Consider the following 19,567-nt stretch of genomic DNA (forward strand, 5'->3'; position numbering starts at 1 on the left):
AGATGTAGACATGGAGCAAAATGGAGAGAGATGTGAAGAAGCTTTAAGGAATCCAAGAAGCAGGAGGCCATCCCGGGGGGCCAGAGCCCCAGAGGCAGGGAAAACTGGGGACACAGAATACCTTCTGTAGTCACTGGTTTTCTTGGTGGGGCTGAGTCTAGAACAGCTCCTAAATTCGTGATGGCAGTATGGGGCAGAGTGGGACAGGTGACCCAGGGTAGGGGTCCTCAACCACAGTTTGGGGATTAATGATAGGACAAAAGAAATAAGAAAGCTCAGAAATCCATTCTTCCCTGCCAGCTTACCCGAAACTCGAGGAAGCAGAGGCACATTGAATAACTAGGACAAGATGTCTGGAGAAAACAATGAAAGGAGAGAGTGAGAGAACTAGAGAGAGAGAACCAGCGAGAGAACTAGAGAGACAGAGAACTAGAGAAACAGACAACTAGAGAAATAGAGATGAGAGAGAGAGAGAGAACTAGAGAAGTAGAGAGAGAGAGAAGTAGAGACAGAACTAGAGACAGGACTAGAAAGAGAGACAACTAGAGAAGTAGAGAGAGAACTGGAGAGAGAGAGAGAGAGAGACAGACAGACAGACAGACAGACAGAATGAGAGACACATAAAGGGCACCTATTGGAGAGTGATGGTTGTCAAATGCAGCCCTCTCCACCCACCTCTGTGTAGACTGGTCTGACAGTGCAGTAGCGGGGAGGGCAGAGAGCTACATTATCCAGTACACAACGTGGTTATCACATGGGGCGGGTCACAGAGGTGCCTGCCTTAGAAGATGGTCTGGACCAGGGGTCAGCAAACTATGACAAGCTTTTTATGACCCAACAGCTAAGAATGGTATTTACGTATTTTAAGCTGTAAAAACATCTTCTTAAAGGTCAGACAAATAAACAACAAAGAAGGAGATTTGCTACTGAGGCCATATGTGGTCCACAAAGTTTAAAAAATTACTATCTGGCCTTTTAACAGAAAAAGTTTGTCACCCCCTGGTCTACATGATGGGGAAAATCCCACCAATCTCTGAGCATTCTTTTTTTCTTTTCTTTTAAGGAGGGCGCAGCTCACAGTGGCCCATGTGGGGATCAAACCAGCAACCTTGGTGCTACCAGCACCGCGCTCTAACCAACTGAGCTAACCAGCCACCCCTGAGCATTCTTGAAAAGGGAAACCAGAAGAGGTCTAGGAGAAACAAGGGAAGATGGAAGAGACTGGAAATACCACTCCCTATGACTAATACAGTCCTAAAGGGGCACTCCCTGCAACTCCACAGAATAGTGAGGTATGCATGAACTATGGAAGGAAACCCGAGAACAGCTAAAGACAGAGTCACACTAAAGAGCATTAGGCAAAGAATGTTCTGGAAAAGAGACTGCATGCAGAGCTCACTGCTGATTATGGAATTCTGTTATTGTTTGATAAGATGGACATAGAGTTTGAGCCCAGGGATTGACAAAATATCAAGCTCGGTGAAGTTTCTAGAACACAAGTAAGAATCTCATGAGCATCTAACAGTCTGAGAATATCTCATAAAGTGTAAGAAGGGAAGGATAGAGTAGACTCTAGGAAAGCCTATATTGGCTTGCCCTACTTTAAACAAACACCAATTAGAAAAGTTCACACTGAAAAAAAAAAAGAGAGGCATTGACAAGAGGATTCTTTGATTTTCAAAAGAAATCACCAGAAGATTCCCTTACACAGGAAGCTTCTCTCCTAAAAAATGGAATTTGATTCAAAAAATTCATTTTTCAAACAACTTTTAAGGAAAACATCCATTGTACGAAGTAGAGCACATATTGAATTTGGAAGGAAATCAATGTTTCTAAACTGCAAATCAGATTTGCCTTTGGATTTATGAACTAAGGAATTCTTGAGCATTTTTCCTTCAAGCATAGGTATCAGTACACTGAGATACCTGGGAAATTCATGTGTCATAGAAGTAGATGCCAGATCTAGGTCTTCTATAAATGTAGTGCTTTACATGAAAAAACACTGGACCCAGAGGCAGGAGACCTGAGACTGAGGCCGGGCCCTGCCACTGTGTGACCTTGTGTAAGTTATTTGACCTTTCTGGGCCTCACTTCCTCATCTGTAAAATGAGAAGTTGGTCCCTTTTGGCTCTAACATTCCGTGACGACAGATAAATATAGAAATAAGATAAATACAACAATCTAGAAATAAGAAATATTCCCCAAAGTAAGCATTGAAGGCAGTAGAAAAAAGTAGCAATGAAATATAATAAAAAGAATAAAATTTTAACTACTAGCCAGAGTAAATATATCTCATTTAAAAATGAATGGAAAGATTTGCAATTTACAATCGATCAGGAGAGGTAAGAACATACGTATTGATATTTCTTCACCATCATACATACGGCGGAGGAAATGAGTTTGAGGCGACTTGTACAACGAGCATTGTGTTTGCATGCATAACATTTTATAAAACGGGACATTAAAAAAGCTCAACACCACATAAGGAATACATTTCTATAAAGCTTGGCATTAAAGAGAGGCTGAGAGGGGTTAACTGGTTGTTCCAGTTCATATTTTGTTTGTGGATTTGTAGATATCAAATTCCACTATTTAGGCAAAATCTTAAAATCAAATATACTTCTGCCAGAGCCCTTCTAGAAAACAGCCACCATGGTGAAGACAGGTATTTAAGGGTTGGCAATCCCCAACCAACACAATACCTTTTCCTTTTTTGTATTTGTGAATGAAAAGAAAAATGTTTAAACCAAAATCACACTAGATGTGTGGAGAGTGAGCAAGTAGTTGATTCAATCTGATAATTTCTTCACACCAAACAACATATACCTGACCAATATGACAATCTACAGCACTTAGCCAGAGACTGATTACTGTAATGATAGCAGAAATGACGGGAAAGTTGGGATTATTGGGATAGTTGTGGCTATAGTGATTCAAGGGCTGAAGAAGTCACATCACTGGAATAGACACACACACACACACACACACACACACACACACACATTCACACCCCAGGGCTGCTGCGCTGCTCGTCCTGGGACCACACTTTGAGAACCACTGGCTTCCATTGGGGTTGACTGAAGAGTATATACCTATTTCACATAACCCATGACTTATGCAAACTCCTTTTCGCTAAAAATATCAACAGCGTCTCAAATGTGTGTCTATAACCATTTGCTACTGTGTTCCTCTATAAATCTGTTTCAGAGTATTCTAAAACATTGTTCATTTCATGTCATTTCAATCATTATAATTTTTGCTGCCCTTTGATGAAGGTGGTTCTTTGTACCTCTTTCCCACTCTCTTGTCCTTTTTTTTTTTTTTATTAGTTTCAGGTGTACAAAGCAAAGTAATAGACATTTACACTCCTCACAAAGTGATTCTCTTGTCCTTTTAAATCCCTAATATCTTAGTCACTTGGAGCCGAAATGCACGCAAAAGCGTTGGAGGGACTGGTCTCATTCTCACACCAAGCTGAGGTGATAGCGCAAAACAAGAATGGGGGAAACAGAGGTTTGCGTTCAGTAAAGCTGTACCTCCAATCAGTTTAACAATCACCACCAATGCTGGATGACTGACATTGATCGGACAATATTGCAACAGCCTGACATTTCACAAACAGGACACATTTTCACAAACTCTTTAAATCCTTGTGTGTTTACTCAAATGATAAATAGCATTAGTTCCATCTGTGTAAAAATGCTTATGTACAAATGAATTACCTAGGCCTTTTTAGTGGCTTTTCGTAGCCATTTCTGAGAGTCCCTTGGTGGCACTGCAGGAGATCACGGTATTTCCCTACATTCTGCAGTTAGCTGTCAGGGAATTTGGCCTTTCCACGGTGAAAAACACACTCCTGCCACTAACTTATGCCTAAAATTCTACAAGTAGAACTTCATTCCTTTGGCTTAAGGCTTTTCCCCTGTCAAACTGCAAACGACCCTCAGAAGAGGTAGCATTAAGCCTTGAATTTAGCCCTTTCCTGAGAGCACACTTTTCTTAGCTGGGAAGAGAACAAACTAGGAGGCACTCGGGACAATGGGTGCTGGAAAGCATGGTCTGGGGAGAATGGGATGGAAACAGGAGCCGAGGATCCCAGCTCACTCATGATTTGGCTGATGGGCTATTCCGGTCGGCCTTCCTTACTGAAATGGGTGCTAACTTGTCACCTGGAGCAGGTTACGTAGAAAGCAACCATGTTTTCGGATAATATTGAAGAGTCTGTGATGTAGAGGCATACAAAGGTTTATAGGAGTGAAAAAATAGCCATAAAACATTTGGTGCAACCACAGATGGGGGTACCCCCCCCCAAATCAGAAGGACCATACTTGTTCACAGGAAGGAGAGGAACTGATACTACTTTATGGAGTGTGAACGCAGGGCCAGGACCAGGGTAAGGCACTTGCACAACCCTGACAGTGGGCGCCTCCTTAAATTTTGCACCTCAAGCCCCTCACCCACCTCACTCTAGTCCTGGCCCTGGCAAATCATATTAAAGGGACAGCTCACCATTGTGTTACAGACGTAATAATGAAAGGCTGCACTGGTGAGGAACAGAGCACTGGCCATGTACTTGACTTTTTAGGGACTAGTTGGTTTATGAGGAAGAAGGCAGACGCATGGACATATCTGCTGAGACTGGTAGGTAGAGTGGATCGCACTCCGATCCATGTTGTCGAGACAGTTAAAAATGGGTATCTGGGAAAATGCTTGCTGTAGAAACTCCTCTGTCTTTGCACAGTCAAGGTGATGTGTCCAGATCAACTGGTCGATTTGTGCACATGAACTATTTTGCTGCCTGTGGTCTTGCCTCCTTAACGGGTGAACTGTCGACCAGGGATGCAGTTCACAGGAGTTGGGGCTGAGGGACAAGTTAGGGCCCAGGAGAGAGAGCGAGGCAGGCAAAGGCCAGGAGACACCAGCAAAGCTTCCTGTCATGCTGAGAATGACTGGCTGTGTATCCTCAACATGCAAACCACAAATATGTAACAAATACCCACCAAGTGCAAAACACTCTTGGCTACCAATTCACTTGATTATCGTAACACCAACTCTCTTTCCCCGTCTTGGCAGAAGGCAGCAAGCACGAGCTATGTGCCTTAGGGGGTAGATACACTTGAACATAACCCCCAACATGTTTCCTACTCCTAACACTCAGCCTCTCCTCCCCTTGATAATCGTAACACCAACTCTGTCTTTCCGGTCCTCAGCGTTACCTCCGACCATACCAGCTCTGCCCCAAATCCTCTTGTGCTACAGGGAAAACCACTGGGCATTTGAGGGCCACTGTGATGACACAGAAGATGTTCTAAAAATTCCAGCCAAACAGAGTATTGTACAGGAACTCAAGACGTAAGGTAATTGAAAAACGCTAAGGTGTCTGGGAAGGCCGCTTAGAGTCCTTTGGGAAAACCACCAGAGGTAGCAAGATGAGGGGAGAGGCAAACCCCACCAGAAGTAGCAAACAAGAAGCTTCCAGAAAAATCAGCAGAAGCAACAAGTCTGATAGCATGCGAGTCTCAAACTTGGCTTTAGAGTTCAGCTATTCAGAATAGTCCCCTAGGAGAAAGGCCTGGCCACCCTTCACCATTGTCAGGGAAAAGCACAAACACCCCTTCATTTCCCTACACAGCAAAATGTTTCTGTCTTTTGGAATTCTGAGTCTGGGGCAGACAAGTGTGGCATTTATATGCAAATAAAGGCCAGGAATGAATCTATTTGATTTCAGGCAACACACTGAAATTTCGTCAGGACCTTCAAACCAAATGGTTTGAATGTTTCAAAAGCAACTGAGCTTTTGCTGTTTATTATTTTAAGTGGCTGCTGTCTAAATCGGGGGAAGTGCTGATTGCAGGGGTGTTGCTGGGCCTGACCTGTACTCAGAAGCCTACGATTCAGAACTGTACCAACCGAGGGCCTAGGCTTAGGGCTTCTATGCAAGAGGTCCAAGTCTTCTAGCACTCAGTGTGCTTTTTCGGCTGTTCTGTCCACTGGACCATGGGCCGCTGAGCTAAGAGCTTGCTTCTCATTGGTGAGCAACGTGACCTATCAAAATCAAGATCTGCTTGTCTCTGGGGCAGTTTCTGCATCCTCCAGGAGGTTCGCCAATGACTCTGTTGGGGGGGTGGGGTAAAGGGAGTGTGAGGTGGGGAGGTGGGGAGTGAAGGAGGAAGGTATGGGGAGCCCTCTGTGAAGCGGGCTACAATTTCATTTGACTTCTTTCTCCCTCTTGGGAACAGTTGGCAATTAACCCACCATTATTGGTCAGCCAGTTTTCTTTGTTCACTGCTTTGTCTGTTTTTCCCCCAACCTCCCAGAGACCAGACATATGAAAATCAAATGAATCACTGCTCTTGCTTTGCTTAGAAAATTGAACTGACAAGAATAGTTAGTGCCTATAAGCTGTGGGGTGGGGGAGGAGGGGTCACAATGATTGTTCTGGGGCTCCACCAGCATCCCATTTACCCAGTTCTTACAGTCTCCCCTACACCGGTTAGCTGCAAGTTGGTCAAATAGCAGAAACTAAATGGCAAAAAGTAGCCCTTTTTTTGTGTTCTGGGCTATAGCAACTTGCAAGGCTTCCTTTTTAAGTTCTGGATGTATGCTTTTCTTCTATGTGTTCTCAGATTTGCATCAGAGTAAAACTTCCTTTAAACCAAACCCAACCCAACCAAACACAAAGTGCAATCTGAGCTGAATGGTGGTGGGCAAGTTACACTCACTTCCTCTCCTCCATTCGCCTTTGATGATGCTGTTCCTTCAGCTAATCACTTCCTGTAATGGGTGTCACATGCAAGTGAAATGAGAGTTCTTAGAATGCAGCATAAGCTGGGCACAGGTCCTAGCTATCGTTGGCAGACACTTGAAGGATCTCAAGGCGCATGTGTGAGTTTCCTTGGATTGGCGTGAACAAATGGCAGCCACGTTCATCAGCTGAGCTTGGTTCATCCAAAGCAACCCAGTCCTGACCTTTTCTAGCTGAAGGGTGGGGGGAAGGGTCTGTATGTTATTGAAACTCGTCACCCTGATCTCCGTGTAGACAATCAAACTGAAAAAGGCATGAAGTTCAGGACAGAGTCACATTCATATTTTGCACGACAAAAGCCATCTAATCAACCCCATACCGAAATAAGTGCACACCTGCAAACGTCTTGAGGGGGAGACATAAACTGTGGTCATCAAGGCCTCGCAGGAAAGCGAATAATCAGCAATGGCTCCCTGTGGCCCCAGGTGTGGCAGCCCCCAATCTGCTCTCACACTGTGCCCCTCCCTCAGTGACTGGAGCAGCAGGGTCATTGATTAAAAAGATGGCACCTGTGCCCTTGCATCTGAGAATTTCTGGGGGGAAATAAGGAGAAAGTCGGTACTAAGTAATGGCAAGATTTGAAGTATGAAAACGTAAAATGTCTGAGGATGATTAAAGTGCCTGATGATTTCAGTTCTAGATAAAGTGGTCTCTGTCCTGCTGTCCAGAGTGTGAGCTAACGTAAAAGAAACGTAGGCTCTTTTGTTATTTGCATGGTTTCTTTTGAAAAGCCTTTCTGTTCCCCCTTCTCTACTCAGGTCTACTCACTGAAGCCTGCTTGCTCGACCTGCGCCTTAGGTACTGGGGCTGTCGGTGCTATCGTAGTCCTTTGAAAACTGTGCAATAATTCTCCGAGCCAGGGGGCTAGTGGTCTTCAGCAGTTCGGCTGCTGAGGGGCGGGACCTGGGGGTTGCCTTACTTCCCTTCTTCTGTAGCAAGGCTTTGAAATCATCGTTTCTGCCAGCATCGAGGCTGGCACAGGCCGCCGGCTCACTGATGATTGGCACTTCAGCTGCGTTCCTTATTGGTGAGTGAGAGCTCGGTCTGCTGCCTCCGGCAAAGGCCTCGCCAGGCTCCTTCCAGCCAAGCAGCTTTCTTTTGGACCTAAATAACGGAAGATTGACTTTGAGTGAATTCGTACAATGGACATTTCCTAATGCTTCATACAACTTCATCAATGTCAGTGAACGTCAGTGACACGATCTGGGAACTTCTATGTAGTATCAGTCACCAGCTTTCCTGTCACCACTAAGTCCTTGGACCCCGCCCCCCTCACACGGACTCCTTTCAATGCTCGCATCTGGAGCCACTTGTCCTGTGCCTGTCCAGGTTCTGGGACCAGAGAAGAATTTAAGGAGTTGAGGCGAGTAGCTCAGTGATTGTGAATCAAGACAGCCTGGGACTCTGGGTGGTGAACACACAGTGTGATTTATGGATGATGTGATACAGAATTGCACAACTGAAATCTATGTAATTCTACTAACAATTGTCACCCCAATAAATTAAAAATAAATTAAAAAAAAAAAAAAAAAAAGACAGCCTGGGAGCCGATCCTATTCTAATAACTGGGCTCTTTGAGTTTCCCCTCTCACCAGGTCCCTGCTCTGTGCCCCGTCCAACAACTGGCTCCCCATCTGTGCACCATTTGCCTAAGTTCCTGCTCTGATACTCAGCCTGCTGCCTCGCTTCACTTCTTGATCAGATTTTTTGGTACAAGGAATTCTGTGAAGGGTTAAATGTCTGTGACTACACACAGCTGTGAGACAGCAGATGGAGTCACAATAGGCCGTGCGGTTGCTAGGAGACGAGGGGCCTCTCACTGGGCACCTGGTCCTCCTTTCCCCGCCCTTCCTCCACTTCACCCAGAGATGCGAGTGAATTGGCCGTGATGCCCTGGACTGCTTTCACGTATGTGAAACTATATCTGAACTATAGTCTCCAGTTTCAATTCTAATGGCTGCTTAGAGGTAGCAGTTTGTCTGGTGGTGTAAAAAGGAAAGGTGATTACAAGAGGAATTAAGACAATTGGTCCAGACCTGTGTATCACGGTAAATAAGTCTTCAGTTGTGCGTGAAGCCACAAACACGTCGTCATCATCTTCCGCAATCCATTCAGCTGTCTTATCACTGATTACACTTTTTTCTTCAGTGCTTGGTTCCATAGAGCTCCCTAAGTATGAGAACCAGAAGAAATGACTTTGACCACAACAGTTAGGAGAAAGCACGTTGTCATCTATGTTCCAGGTGGTGTTCAAAAGAAGGGCAGCAGGGCGGAGACTCCTACTGTGTCCATTTTGCAAAGGAACAGGCTGTTCAGAAGCTTAGTGATTGGCCAAGGTAGACTGAGTGGTAAACATCAGTCTGTGTGTTTGTTACAACAGGTTGCCTGAACATGTTCTTGTTGAAAATGTGTGGCTTTTAAAAATTAAGGAGCTGAGAACAATCTAAAACAACAGTCAATCAGTGAGTGAGAAGGGGGCCTAGCTGAATCTCAGAGGGAGCCTGTGGACTCTGAGAAAGAATATTCTAAAATGACCTGTGGCTTTGACTGGTTTGTGTGTTTTAGCCCCAATAATTTAACTTATGTTGAAAGCCCGAATCAGCTTAAGGATGGCAGTAAGATTTTGATGTTTGGTGGAAAGGGTTAAAAAACAGATGAGAAATATGGATGAACCTGGAGGACATCATACTAAGTAAAATAAGCCAATCACAAAAAGACAAATGGTGTAAGATTCCACTTGTATGAGTTCCCTACAATACTTAAGTGCATAGAGACAGAAAGTAGACAAGTGGTTGCCAGGGACTTGGGGGAGGGGGCGATTGAGGAGTTGTTTAGTGGGTACAGACTTCAGTTTTGCAAGATGAAGAGAGCTCTGGAGATGGGTGGTGCTGATGGGCGGTCAACATGGTGAATATACTTAACACTACTGAACTGTACACTTACAAATGGTTAAAATGGCCAATTTTGTTACGTGTATTTTGCCACAATGAAAAAGAGACAGGGAAAAACCAAAAAAGGATGAGAACCATAATCTAGCGTAATCTTATTGTGCAAGGAAGAGCTAACCTCAAACCATCCAAGAGAGTGACCTCCCTTTTCTCTGGAAAGCACTAAGAAAGGCTGCTGCTGGTAACATAATCCACTGCTTCAGCAGCCTGCAAGCCCACGATAGCACTTGAACTCAGCCTGGGAGGGCATGAGTCCCGTGCATGAAATGGGAAAAGTCCTGGGCAGGAGATGCACGCCTGACTAGATGGATGGACTCCTGAGGTCCTAGGGTCTAAGACTACCTTGCATTTCACTATCTCAGCACTGGGGTTCCACGGTAGACTGACAGTCTGGGCCTCAAAGATCTTTCCCTGGGCCAGTTCTGGTCCCAAGGGCAGTGAGGCCCAACCCTCAAGAGGTGCCTCCCCTGACTTGGCCATCCTAGGTGGAGGATCGCAGGCACTGGCACTCCATCCTCACCTTCATCTCTCTTGGGATTGAAGGAAAAAGCCAGCAGACAGTTCACTAACCTGTACGACTTGCCTCCCTTTCACCGTCAGCTTGTGACGTTGAAATCATCCTCGTACCAGGCGATTGCATCTGGTCGCCGGTATGGGGACACTTGGCATCTTCCTCCAGGGTGATGACGGGGCTGAGAGGCAGCCTCGGTTCGGCCACGTAGGTCTCCATTTGAGCTGTGGGTGATGTGAGAGGCAGGTACAGCACACTGGGCTTTTTTGGTACAGGAGGTGGGATCTTGCCTTTCTTCTTCTCAGCATCTTCCTGGCTCTGGAGACTAATTCTTTCAGGCAGGGCTTTCACCTTGGGGGCCTCATCCTCTGTACTTCCCTGGGGAGGTTGCTGTGTTCCTGAGAAGAAAGCACCAGAGGAACTGACAAAAGGTGTGAAAACAAGAGATGAGGGCGCTATTGACCCCCCTGGGCTTCTGGCCTCAGGGAAGCTGGAGGACTTTGGTTTCCGTGCTACCACGTAGGTGTCTGGAGGGAGTGGCCTCATGTGTTGACTGGAGCTCTTAAGGGTCATAGCCAATGTAGGCGAAGTTAGTGGGTATTCCTCGGAGGCAGATGCTGGCTTGTGGACCAAGCTTGGAGGCCTTCGGGCCAGTGGGGGTTTCTCAGCTATGGGCGGTTTCATCTTTCTCTCTGGCAAGGTCAAGACTTCTGCTCCTGATTCCTCAGCATAGTCAGGGCTCTCGATGTCATCTTCTGGCTCAGACTTACTGACTGACCTCAGGCGAACAGAACGTAGGTCAGACTGAGTAACCATGGGCATGATTGGCTGATTGGGGCTAGTTTTTTGGGCCAGCTTGGCCCCAAAATTTGTATCTGAGTGATGCCGGCTCACCTTGGTTTTGCTTCGGATGGAGATACTCATCCCAGACAGATCCAGGTGGGTCGAAGAGGTTAATGGTAGGTCAAACGACAGCCGTGACTTGGAAATTTTCTCCATCGGTGATGTTGGGGGTAGTGACGACTTTCTCTCGGGGACCACTGGACGTACCCGGACACTGCTGCTTGGAGGGGGCAAGTGGCCCAAGGTCAAGGACATGGAGACAGTAGGTGTTGGTGTCTCCGACTGGCTAGAGTAGCCACTGGAGGGTGACATCAGCCCAGCGAGCCTTCCTGGGGAGGGCACCTCCCTGGCCTCTACCTCGATGGAGAGTTGGGAAGGCGTAGTGGCTCTGGAGGTGGAAGGGGATGCAAGAGACTCTGAGCTGCCCTGAACCGGGGTGCACTCAATGACTGTGGTGCCAGTGGCAGTGCTGGAACTGGACAAGGACTGGTAGGTGTCACCAGACTTCCAGTCACTAAGATACCAGTGCTGAGAGAAGTGTGTCCCTTCTGGATCTTTGAAGGTTGGCACAACTGGGTGACCCTGGGATGAGTGATGTCCTTGGTGTTCCAAGGAGAGGCAAAGGCTCCTGGGCCTCTGGTCCTTGGGTAGTGCCTGCCCACCTTCTGGCAAGAGCACTGGCTCATCTTTGACCAGCGACACACTGCGCGTTGGTGGGGAAGGCTTCTTTTTGGCCTTCTTAAGTGAGATACTCTTGGATCTCTGCCTTCTGTGCTGGGCCTCCTGGTGGGCACCAAGGGACGCAATGTTGTCAGCACTGTTACTGCCCTCAGAACTTGTGCTGGCATAAGGCAGGGCACAGGCTTCACTGGCCTTCTGTTCCTCTCCACAGTCCACGTCTGTGGGCACAGACAGTGAGCGCTCCCGGAACCTGCTGGCCCCACCTGGCCCTGTCTCCAGTCTCGAGGTACCACCTGTCAGAAGGCCGGTCTTGAAGGGTCGCTCCAATCCCTGCCTTCGTTGTGTAGGGTGCTCAGAGTAGCCAGCTGGCCCACTGCATCCTGCAGGGTTATCACGAGTGACAAAGAGGGTCGCAGCCTCCTTAGGAACCAGAGGTGGCAGTGTGTGCAGGGAGACCCACGAATTCCCGGAGGAAGGATTTTTTCCATTTTTGCTGACTTGATTGCTCTGACTGGTGGCACTTGGAGTCATGTAGGTGAAGGCATCTCCCTTCCAGGAAGCAGAGAACGTAGATTCCGTCGGTCCATTGCAAGAACTGGGGACACTGTACACCATTCCCATGCTCTCCATGCCAGGAGGCTTGGTGCCACCACGTGTCTGGAGAGGTTCTTCCGGGTCACTAGAAGGATTTCTCAGTACTGGTGAGGTGAGGTTTGGGAACTGCGCTTCTTGACCAACTGCAACTCTTCCATAAACACCTTCTGGAACAGAATGACTGGGCCTGATGTCTGAGCTGGCAGAGCGGGTCACCCTGCCTGCGGGGCTGTTGTGACCTGCAGGATGGAAATACAGAACATTAGTGGTGCAGCCAAGGACCCCCCAGGCAGCTCCCGAGACGGCAGTACCACATTCTTGCCAAGAAGCATTTGCCAACAGCTTGGTCAGAATTCCTTGGTTCTTCCTTTCCGTAGATGAGGATGCGAGGGGACTCAGGTCCTTGCCCATCACCACGGGGTGAGTGACAGGGGCCCTGTCAAAGACTCTCCGGCTTTGATTATTCCCCTTAGAGCACAGTGGCAGGAGGGTTTTTCCCAGGCTTTCAACCCAGGCTCATGAAACCATCACAGACCTCAGCGTTCACCTCTCCTGAGACGAAAGCGGAGGATTTGAACTGATTAAGGGACAGCACTGTGTGACTTTCCCCTCCAGCCATGAATGCGGAATATGCCACAGCTGGAAAACCCAGGGTGCTTGCATTTTTGGCACCTGTCACTTTTTAGCTTTGCAACATGAGAGACTTAAGATAACCTACAGTTGCGAAGGAACCATTCACATGTTCAAAATCCCCAAAGATTTCTCATACACACAACAATGATCACTATTCTGTCACCATCCTCACTATGGCTGCTACCACGATAACTTATACTAACAGCCACCATTTGTTGAACACGAACTGTGGACATACAATAACTAATCCTTACGACAACTCCCCGGCTTGGTACATTCTCCCCAGTTGAGAGACGAAGAAGCCGAGGCTCAGAGAGGTTACGTAACCTGGCCAAGGCCTCACGCTTAGTAAGGGGCAGGCCAGGGTGTGCGTCCACATCTCTGGTCTGTGCTCTTTGGATGGCCTTCATTTAACAGCAGTGATCGTTCTGCTAACATGGGACTTTTAGTGATGATTCCCCCCATTTCATCTGTTTGCCTAAACTTGACATACATGGTTATATTCCATTTATAATGGGAAACAATAACAATGAATTTAGAGCCTGGGAGACCTGCTCCGCATACCACATTGGCTTCTTTGGGGCATCCGAAGCCTCCCGCCCCCAAATTATTCCTGTCCCCATCACCACGATACCACCTGGGTGATGGGATGGGTGGGAGTGAGCGAGAAGAAGGGTCTGGGGGATCAGCTGTGCTGGGGTCACCTTGGTCTCGCTGGGAAAAGTTAGAGAATCCAATAATGGTCCGCCTCCGCCTCAGGGTGGACTTGGGGTTCACGGCTGTCTCTGTGTTAAACAACGAGTGTCGCAAACTTGCGTGTTTATCAAACTGCTGCCCTGTAGCCAAAATAAAGACACTTGGGTGCATCCTGGCTTCTGTTTACAGTGGACATGGGCCTGGGGTGCAGAGAAGGGATGATGACAGCAGCTATGAGCATGAATAGCATCCAGGCAGGTGGCCCTTCCTCCACATCCCTCCCAACTTGGCCCTGGACACCCAGAGCTCCAAGGCACACGTGCTGGCTTTCATAAGCTGCACTTAGGGACACCTGTGAGCCTTAGGTGGCTGAGAGCCAGGGTTTTTCAACCCTGGCTACATATAGAAATAAACTGGGCAGCTTTGGAAACTCCAATACCTTGACCCCACCCAGAACATGTAAATCTCAGGGAGGAGAGCCCAGGTACAAGCGTTTTCTCAAACGCCCCAGGTGACTGATTATTGAGATGTACAGCCCGGGGCGAGAACCACTGGTGTAGAGACACAGGTTGACACTAGATGTTTCTAGATCGTAATCTTTTCTCAGAGAAAGCCTTCATGTGGGCCAAAGGACAGTGTCTTCAAGAAGCTGCCCGCCCCCCCGCCCCTGCCCCCGCCACAGAAAGCAGCCTGGCAGTCATTGTGTCAAAGTTCACCCCTGCGTGGTGACTGAGATCTATTTCTCTTAAAGCACCAGGTCCTCAGTCTTTGGTGCTGTGGCACTGCTGGGGCAGGGTGAGGCAGGGGGTGAGGTCTGCTGCTCCCCTCACTGTCTCTCATTCAACCGCTGGCTAACCAAACCCTCCCCTCCGCCCCGTGGCTGCATATGACCCCCTGCCCCTTGCAAGTGACTCCGTGGGCAAAGGTCAGGGGCAGTCTCATTGAGAGTCAGACAGAAGTTCAGAAATGAAGCGCCCACCATCACTCTGTGAGTCTCCCCTCTCAGCCCTCACTCCTCTTGGCACAGCTCCCCAGGCTGTGGGCTATCTCGTGCCTCTGACTGCCTGAAATGACCCCAGTGGTGCTGAATGACCCCATATCCATATCCAGGGAGCATCAGCACATGTGGCCAGAGCTGTCCTCATCATCTCCATCAACTTTTCCCAGCTGGATGCCTCTGGTCCCTTTGGGTTGTAAAGTCTTGATTTCGAATCTCTTGGCCCTATCTCCTTCAGAAATGATCAACCCTCTTCCTTTTCCACTTACAGTCGCTGGAGTGTGCAGTACTAATTAGTAATGTGTGTGGTACAAGGTGTCACATGTCCCCAAAGTCACAGCCAGCTGAGCCACATACATCATTTTCCCCCTTTTGTCCTTCTGGCCTTGGTCCCTTCCTGTCACTTCCCTTCTTAGACACTTGCCTCACAAGTTGGGGAGGCCCACCTCACTGAAAGAGTGAGTGTCTACGTAAAGTGTCATAAGGTCCGAGGTCTGTGCCCTGGTTGTGAGTCCCCCTTTTAGCACCAGCATTCTGAACCCCACACTTTCCCTCCGACTCCTCCGACTCCCTCCCAGCTTCTGGCACAAGAAGGTTTCTTTCCCCAGCGCAAACATAACTCACAAATGAGAAATGTCCACAGAGGCTCCAAAAAGCACACACATTCTTAAAGTTTTAGAGTTTTCCGTTAAGAACATGTTGTTTGCTATCAAATGGTCTCAGTTAGTGTGGCAGTGCCAGTAGAGAGTGAACCAAGAGCAGCCAGAGCCCCCTCTTCTGCATGCCTCCGTTCCCTGGCGAGAGCCATGACCTTGACAGTGCAGGGTGAGCCAGTAGCAAAGAAAGTCTTGCTCCCTCCCCCAGCCCCCAGTGCGTTTGGAGAAGATGGTCTGTAGTTGGCATGGAGGGAAGCAAACAGGTGGTGCTGAGCAACTCTACCAGAGATGTTGATTGGCACAATGTCAGAGTGCGTGGAGCAAGGCTGCAGCCACCGCTTCTCCTCTAGGGCGGGCAGAGGGAAGGGGCTAGTCCAGGCAGCTTGCTTGTCGGGTGGTGTCGACAGGCTCAGGGAGGCCTCAGGGGCCCTCACACCCTGGGTGGTGGTCTCATCCTCGCTCAGCTGCTGTTTTGTAGGCTGTTGGGAAAGAAGGTGATGGGCAGGGTGTGCTCCCAACTGGGGCTGGAGGAGCCATGCCCACGGGATGGCTGTCTAGGCAGGGCGGTTGGAGCCTTTGTCTGGGAGACAGGAGAGCATGGACTGGACGGGCTGCTAGGCCAGACACCTGCTGTGCAGGGCCGTGTTGGCTGGCCAGCCGGGCCTCAGGGTGGCTCTGCTGGTGAGCAGAGGTGAGCAGCAGCTTCCAGTGCATAAGTGTGAACAGCTCGAGATCCCCTGCTGGTGGGTGCAGGGCGAGCTCTGCATGCTGGCTCTCCCAGGCAGGGGAAGAGGCGACTCACCATCAGTACCAACTCCAGACGCCTGGCAGACTGGAGCCTTGGGTTAGGGGTGGGCTGAGGGGCCTCATCAGCAGAGCGGAAGGTCTGCCCCAGCAGTCTGGCCTCCGAGTACTGTTCCTCATATTCTTCTGAAAAATAGCACAGTGGATACACACTCTAGGGGGCCACGGCCCAGCGCTGGGCGGGGGAGGGACTATGAGCTGGAGCTCCTGCTCTAGCTGGCAGGTCTGGCTTGCTTGGTTTCTTAGGATATTTCCTGGCATCTCAGCCTCTGAGTTCAGAAATGGAAAAATGCCTACTCCTTGGGACTATGAGAGCTGAGGAGAAAAGAGTCAAGAGATTTGAGTTGTGCTGCTTCTGGGACCAAGCCCTTGCCTCAGTGGCCCCCACCTTAAGTGCCCAACTTGGAGAAGAGGCTCAGAATGCAGACTTTTGCTACTTTATGCTGCAAGGTCCTCTCTTCAGGTTTTCTGCAGCCCTAGCCAGCTCATGACCCATGTGAAGCGCGGAGAGATTTGCATCGAGAAGTCCAGCGTCGAATGCTCCCCTTGCATGTCAAGAGCTCTTGCTCGAGCCTCCGAGGGCCTGGCTTCCTGCCCCTCAGTCCCACTGTAGGTTGTGCCAGGTCCAGGGGCTAAGGTGAAGGAGAGGGAAGGCGAAGGCAGTGCCACAGAAAGAAGGAGAGGTCAAGGAATAAGAAGGATGTGAAAGATCTGAATGGGTTGCGTTTAAGTGATGAATTCCAGGAGTACACGAAGGAAATGAGAGTAAAGAATCAACAGGCAGGGCTGTTGCACATTTGAACAAAGACTTTCAAGCTCATGGGAGCATTTGAGGTCTTGCTCCCCGGAATACGTCGTCAGTTTGACTCCAAGTCAAAAAAAAAAAAAAAAATCACAGAAACTCGGAGTCAGGAGGGACCTGGAAAGTTTGGACTTCCTCCTCAGCAGTCCTTCCAGGGGCTTCTTCAGCCTCCGCACACACCTGCACAGGAGGGGGCAGACTTCCTCCCAAGGCCATGTATTCCATCCAAGGACAGTTGGGGCTGTCACGTATGTCAGGAATGTTCTTCCTTATCTCGAGGTGAAATGTGCCTCCCGCTAGGTCCCCCTCCACAGGCCCATGGTGACAACACAGAGCACAGTGGTTTTTCTTTTGCATGCTAGCTCCTCTCTTATCTGAACACAAGGCTCATGGTGTCCTTTGAAATGTTGCTTCTCTAAGGGCACCACTGCCCTGGCAAGGAGGTGGGAGTTATGGCTGTACTGCAGGTGGGTGGCCACCTGCCGTTTTCTATTCTCCATTGGCATGAATAAACAAGAGCTGATAAGATGTCTTTTCACATTTAATGTTCACTCAACAAATGTCTACTGAGCGCCTCTTGGGGATCCAGCCATGCCAGGTGCTTCTGGAAACCCAAGAGACGCGTTTCTTTATACTGACAAGCTCAGTCTGGTTAGGCAGACAGACTACATACCCAGGACTAGTAGACGAATGAGGAAAGGAATGAACAAATGAAAGAAAAAGCAGTTCAGAACTACAGAAGTCCTCTTCAGATGGATGCTACAAAGTGCCGCATGTGAGCGCTTATGGGTAGAACGATGCAAAGTGCCGGACTCGTGTTAAAGGTTTTCTTGGATGAGGCAAGAATAGAACTGAAGAAAGTGTAAGGATTGGAGTGGGGAAGAGGGAGAGAGGAAGGGCTTCTAGGCTTGGAAAAGAGGTCCGAATGGGACAGTGGGGGCCTGGTGGGTGCATGGAGCTTGTGACCTAGCACTGAGGTTTTATTTCTATTATTTTATTGAGCTATGACTTACCTCCACTAAAGTACATAAATCTTAAGCGTGCACTTCAGTGAATGTGACATATGTACGCCCCCGGGAACCTCCATCCACATATAGGCAGTCTGCCAGTAGTCTCTCTCATACTGCTGAGTTTCAGTACTTTTGCCACTTCTATTGGCTAAATCCCTCTGGTCGATGCATATGTTTTTATATTGTAAGGTCCTATCAGGGACAACCTTGGTTTTTCTTTTATATTAACTTTAATATTATGTTTAGCTCAGCCCCTTCCCAAAGGACATGTATTGGGGGTTGGTGTTGCATCTTATCAGGGTTTCTCCAGCTGCAAGATACTCCCGCTAAGCAATTTACATATTCCCTATTTTTATTTATTTATTATTATTATTTTTATTCTTAATTTTTTATATTCCCTGTTTTTAATTCTCACAAAATGGTGCCATGTGCTTGGAATTGGAATCCCTGTTTTAAAGATGACTCATTAAACGGAAGCTCAGAGAGGGTGGGCAATCTGCACAATGTCACACAGCTACTTAGGTGTGCGATTCACGTTAGATTCTAGCTCTGCTTTCCATGTCTGGGTTTTGTCCCTCTGCCTCGTGGGTGCAGTCTGACCGCTCAGGCACTCTGACTGGGCTGTTTCTCTGGGTCGTGTGGATCCAACTTTGCATACTACGAACTCATCGGTATACTCCAAAGACACTGGGATGGGAATTGGGGATGAAGGCAGCTCTGGGGGCAGTGTATTGGGCTTGCTGTGGTGAGGCAGTAGCCACGCGGCACACATGTGGACGGGTTAGTGCAAGAGTAGAGTGACAGAAGCCGGGAGTCGGAGGCCCTGCAGATGCCTCCTCCGCCTTTGGATGCCTGGATTCCCAAGGCATGCGCGATGTGGCAAGAGGTCTGGAAGGTGTATGGGCCACACCTTGGGAGTCTCTCATCCAGCTGTATTTAGAAATGGTTTGACCTATTGCCCTAACTCAGTCTCTGTTCTTTCTCCCCATGGACTACTGAACTTCAAAACCAAAAAACAAAAAACAGAAAAAGAAAAGAAAAAGGGCGGGGTGGTGGTGGTAAACAGCCATAGAAATAGGGTCTTTTAGAATCAGTCTAGAAGGTGAAACCTGGAAAATGTGTTTTGTTTTTCAATAGGTTTGAAGCTGTTCTCGCTTTTTCTCTCGCAGGCCCCTGTCCTCTGTGTTCTGGGCCTCCCTCCAGCCGCTGCGCATCTGGCCGGTGGGGTCCGATCGCAGCGCCCCTCCCTCTCGGTACCTTGCAACAGGCTCTGGAGATTGAGCTGCGCCTCGCGAAGCAGCTCCTCTACACTCGGGGGCCTGCCCGAGGAGAGGAACACGTTCACTGGCTGTCGCCATGACGACCTCGAGTGGGCAGCCGCTGTCGCATTTTCCCGACCCGAGTTAGCTGCAGCTAGGGAAGGAGAGAGTCAGTGAGAGGCGCAGCCGAGGGGGGCGCGGCAGCCACTGGGCGCCCGCGGTGCCCGAAGCCCCGCCCCTGCCGGTGGGGGGGCGGGGCCAACCGAGCTTAAAAGGCGGGGATCCCGGCCGCGGCAAGATTTTCCCTCGACAGATCCTGCCGCAGTCC

General features: G+C 48.7%; 1 protein-coding gene across 3 annotated transcripts in view; it reads right to left on the reverse strand.

The window, feature by feature from the left end:
- Window positions 1-589: 589 nt before the first annotated feature.
- The window catches only part of NHSL2 (NHS like 2), a 58,193-nt gene continuing 39,215 nt past the window's right edge, over window positions 590-19,567 (reverse strand). For 2 of the 3 annotated variants that reach the window (XM_033119758.1, XM_033119768.1), the window contains exons 2-8: window positions 19,238-19,393; window positions 16,167-16,294; window positions 15,648-15,843; window positions 13,720-13,851; window positions 10,324-12,621; window positions 8,842-8,974; window positions 590-7,909 (exon numbers count right to left, since the gene is read on the reverse strand). In XM_033119758.1, the coding sequence (XP_032975649.1) occupies window positions 7,600-7,909; window positions 8,842-8,974; window positions 10,324-12,621; window positions 13,720-13,851; window positions 15,648-15,843; window positions 16,167-16,294; window positions 19,238-19,393 (3,353 nt within the window). In that variant the 3' untranslated portion in view covers window positions 590-7,599. The remainder of the gene's footprint in view (window positions 7,910-8,841; window positions 8,975-10,323; window positions 12,622-13,719; window positions 13,852-15,647; window positions 15,844-16,166; window positions 16,295-19,237; window positions 19,394-19,567) is intronic. The other variant, XM_033119778.1, reaches the window with a different exon arrangement.

Source organism: Rhinolophus ferrumequinum, chromosome X, assembly GCF_004115265.2.
Source record: "Rhinolophus ferrumequinum isolate MPI-CBG mRhiFer1 chromosome X, mRhiFer1_v1.p, whole genome shotgun sequence".
NCBI lineage: Eukaryota > Metazoa > Chordata > Mammalia > Chiroptera > Rhinolophidae > Rhinolophus > Rhinolophus ferrumequinum.